Source organism: Phoca vitulina, unplaced genomic scaffold (assembly GCF_004348235.1).
Source record: "Phoca vitulina isolate PV1807 unplaced genomic scaffold, GSC_HSeal_1.0 scaffold44, whole genome shotgun sequence".
Lineage (NCBI taxonomy): Eukaryota > Metazoa > Chordata > Mammalia > Carnivora > Phocidae > Phoca > Phoca vitulina.
In genome coordinates, this window is record NW_022589747.1 from 770,323 (window position 1) to 774,572 (window position 4,250).

General features: G+C 64.4%; 1 protein-coding gene across 1 annotated transcript; it reads right to left on the bottom strand.

The window, feature by feature from the left end:
• Positions 1-1,026: 1,026 nt before the first annotated feature.
• Positions 1,027-2,221, bottom strand: LOC116648538 (whey acidic protein-like). The gene is made up of 3 exons (XM_032430574.1): positions 2,128-2,221; positions 1,491-1,631; positions 1,027-1,145 (listed from the first exon to the last, which is right to left on the bottom strand). Exons 1-3 carry the CDS (start codon positions 2,219-2,221, stop codon positions 1,027-1,029), a joined length of 354 nt encoding a protein of 117 aa, XP_032286465.1.
• Between the last annotated feature and the right edge of the window lie 2,029 nt (positions 2,222-4,250).

Consider the following 4,250-nt stretch of genomic DNA (forward strand, 5'->3'; position numbering starts at 1 on the left):
TTACAACTTCACGAATCTGTGGAGTTCGTGGGAACCCCTGAATCTGGAGCTAAGTGAGTCAGGGTGCGGGTGGCCTCCAGAAATTCTGGGGGGTGTTTGCAGTCGGGGCAGCCTGGTGGGAGCCCTGGGGGTAAGCTGTGGGGTGCCCACCGCGTGTCTGGTGGGCGTGCACACTCCACTGCAGGTCCCAACAAGGCTGCCCGAGGTGCTGTCGGCACTGAGGCTCCCTGTGACCACACCTGCCCACTGCACCCGCCACCCCACGTGGGGTCACAGGCGCCGTGGAGCGAGGCTACGGCGACCTCGTGGCCCCAGCCCTCCCTGCAGGCTCTACTCTGCCCCTGTCCCCAAGCCAGCAACGCCTCTCAGCAGGGCTGGACCCCGAGGGCCAGAGCCCCGAGGGCCGGGTGGACAGCGCGGGAGCTCCCAGAGGCCTGTGTGCTTTGTCCCCCCCGCAGGTGCCCTGGACAGACAGACAGACAGACGGAGAGACGTGAAGCTAAGTGGGTTTTTATTAGCAGCGGATAGGGAGCATCTTGCACTCTCTGGATCTGAGAGAGAAAGTTCTTGCCAAGCAGGCTCAGCTGGTCCCTCCTGGCAGCCAGGGGCTCCTGGGGAAGCCCCTCACTGACGGGGTTGCTCTGCAGGGGACACGGAGGCCTCAGGCCTGCTCCACACCCATCCCTCCCGGCCCTCCCCGTGGCCCACGGGCAGGCGTGGTCACTGGGGGCCAGCAGCCACGTTTCCCAGCTCCCGCCCCAGACCTCCTCCCACGTTGGGAGCCCAGACGCCTCCCAAGGTTATGTGGCAAGGACACAGGCCCTGCTACGCTGGGCCGGACCGTGTCCTGCTGTCCTGCTCGGGCAAGTCTCTGAGCCTCCGCCTCCTTTGCCTGCCCGACACCCACTCTCAGCCCAGACCTTCTGCTGCATCCGTGGCCGTGGCCGTGGCCGGGGCGCTGTCCGGGGAGGCTGTGGGGTGCTCACCTGCCTCGGGCTCCAGACATCGCAAGGCGCAGATGCTGAGTCAGCACTTCCTGTTGTCCGCACACTGGTTGTTCCTGGAACACTCGCTGCTCTCCAAGCAGGGCTGGGGGATCAGCGGGGCCTGCACCAGGGGGCAGCGGCCGGCCCTCTGCACAGGCGCTGGGGAGAGACGGCTGGCCCATCAGGCCCCGGGACCGCCCTGTGGCTGGTCTCCCCTGCGGCTGGTGTCCTGGCTCCCAGCCCCACCGCACCCCCTACCCCTAGGGAGGGGACTGCGGCCGCTGCCTTGGGGAGCTGGGCCTGGGCAATGCTGGGAGGAGGCGGCCGAGCCTCAGCGGCCAGGCCGGCAGGGGAATGGGCTCACTGCCGGGTGGAGTTTGGGGGGCTGGGGGGCGGGTCACCAAGAGGGGTGTGGGGTGCCCACTCAGGGTGGGCCCTGGACAGAGCTGGCTCCTCCCTCCCCCAGACAGGCCTTGGCGTGGGGCATAGGGGCCGTGGTGTTACTGATGAGGGGGACCACGCAGGAGCGGCTGCAGGGGCTCCTGGGGCAGCATTTGGTGCCTTGGGGGCAGTTCTCTTCTGAGTTGCAGGAGACCACGCAGACATCCTCCTCTGAGGAGCTGAGCTCTGGGCACACGGCCTGCCCTGCACACAGGACAGGCAGGTGGGTGGGTGGGTGGGGGGGCTGGTGGACCGCCTCCCCCGGGGCTGGTCGGTGGGGGGGGAAGCAAGGTGGGGAGACAGCAGGAACCATGGGGAGTCTAGTTCCCAGCACCCTAACTCGCACCCTTTCTTGAAAGGAAAAGAATATGCGGAGCGTGACCTGGGGACAAAAGGGTGCCCAGGCCCACAGCAGCAGGTGGGGTTAAGACCCAGGGGGCCAAGGACAGGCCCACCACGCTCCGGGAGCTGTCCTGAGATCAGGGACAGTGGCCCAGGCCCTGTGGCACCTGGGGGTCTCTAGGCAGTACCCCACTCTTTCGCTGTGGAGTACCCCCAGGGGCCAGCCTCCTCTGCTCTGCGCCTCCCGTCCTGTCACCAACACATCGGGGCCAGCAGTGTGTCAGGGACACACCTGGAGCGGAGGGAGGTTGGGAGGACCCTCCTGGGTGCCCCCCAAGGGGCAGCAGCCCAGGCCTACCTGGCAAGGTGAGGGCTGGGGCTGGGGCTGGGGCCAGGGCCAGGGCAGCTTCCAGGGCCAGCAGGGCCAGAGCTAGGCTGGCAAGGCAGTGCATGGTGGCGGGTGGCAGGCAAGTGGCAGATGGTGGCCTGTGGGCCCCAGGTGCCTTTAAAGGCGGCGGTGGGAGGAGAAATGTGGGGGAGGGGCTGGCACTGGCCCAGCTGGCCCAGGGGCTTCTGCCTTGGACAGGCCAGCTGCATCGGGGACACGTTTTAAAACTTAAAAAAGTCCCTGATAAGGTGCGCCATTTCTCTCCCTTGTGCCGGTATCGCCTGAAGGGCAGTGGGGGTGGGATGGGAGACCTGGCCGTTGTCCTTGACGAAACCAGGCTGCATTTGTGAAGGTCACCGAGACGGTAGATCGTAAAAGTTGTCATCACAAGAAAAGGAAATCTGTCACGGAGCGTGCTGACGGGTGTTAAGGAGACATCGTGCTGATCGCGTCCCACGGTTTACAAACATCCAGTCACCTCACTGTACACCTGAAACCAAGATCGTGTCCATGTCAATGATACCACTTTAAAAAAAAGAGGGTAAAACAAAACAAAACAAAAACGAAGGGCAGAGAAAGGAAAAATGGGACCCACGACAGCAAGTCCTGGGTCCCTGTGCTGGGGCCCCCCCCGGAATGGCATGCCCCCATCCTGCACTCGGATCCCCGGTGTGGGTCCCTGTGCTGGGGCCCCCCCGGAATGGCATGCCCCCATCCTGCACTTGGATCCTGGGTGTGGGGGGCAGGCGATCCAGGAGGACCGGCCATGTCGCTTGTGGTGCCTTGTGTCCTCTCTGGAACTTTCTACAAGAACGGCTGCCTGTGTTAGAGCAGCAGAATCGGGCCAGGGAATGTCTCAGCTATTTCTGCGCAGGGCCTGGAGGCCACCGGGAAGTCCTCTTCCCAGAAGGGCCCGCCTGTGGCAGGCCAGCCGGGCCACGTGGTGGGGGTGGCACTCCTGGGGTCGGGAGGGAGCTTCCTCCATCCTTCTTCCCTGAGAGCCTGGGCAGGGAAGGGGCCCCGGGGTGACTGAGGGCCAGTGCCACGGGGCCTAGGCCGCCCTCCTCTGCCAGCTCGGGACCTCGGCCTCGGACAGCAGTCCCCTGTGGCCCTCAGCCTGTGCTCCATGCATTTCCAGATGTTTCGGCCCAGATGCTCTTCCCCTGGGGCTCAGGTGCCCCTAGCTCTTCCCACCGGCCCCAAGGCTTTCAGGCCACACCCATGTTTGGACTCCAGCCCCCAGGTCACAGGGTCACGCTAAGACGTGAGAGGTCACTGACCAGTGACCAAAGTCCTGATGCAGTCCCCTCTGTGCACCATGCATAAGTGTGCAGACGCGGGGACGACGCCGACCTGCGTGATGGACAAGGGCCCTGACCCAGCAGGTTACATTCTGGAGGAGCAGACAATAAACGTCCCAAAGGCGAGCTTCCCTAGGCCTGTGCTGGGAGGGGAGAGGCCAGGGCAGCAGAGCTGAGGAGACAGACGGGAGGACCCCGAGTGGGGGAGCACTGAGGGAGCAGCCTCCCGGGAGGGTGCAAGGTGGGGCTGGGGGGAGGAACCCTGACAGTTGCATGGCCTCTAGCAGCTCCCCGGAGGGCTGCCTGGAGTTGGGGGTTGGGCTAGGCCCTGAGAACCCGTGCTGGGGGGAGCCTGTCCGGGAGTTGGAGGCCCTCAGACAGGACCTGGCCTTCCCCTGCTCCCCCCAGGCTCTCCTGTTGGGGCCGTGCAAGGACCACAGGTGCCACCGGATCTGTGAAGCTTTCTGTGATGCAGGTCAGATTATTTAGAAGACAACCTCTAGTTGTTCTGATCAGAGGAATAACACACGCATTATAGGAAGTCCGGACAAATCAGAAAAGCGTGGAGAAGAAAACGAAACTCACGCCTCATCACGTCCTGGAACGGTATCGTCACCAGCTCGCTCGGACTTGATCTGGTTTTCCCTCAGCTGTCCATCTACCATCCATCCATCCACCTCATGCCCCCCCTACAGACGCAGACGGCCCCCCGGCCCCCGCGATGATCTCGGTCACTGGGGCCATGCTAGCAGTGTGGTGCAGACCAGCACGACGAGCCCTCCCCAGGCCCTC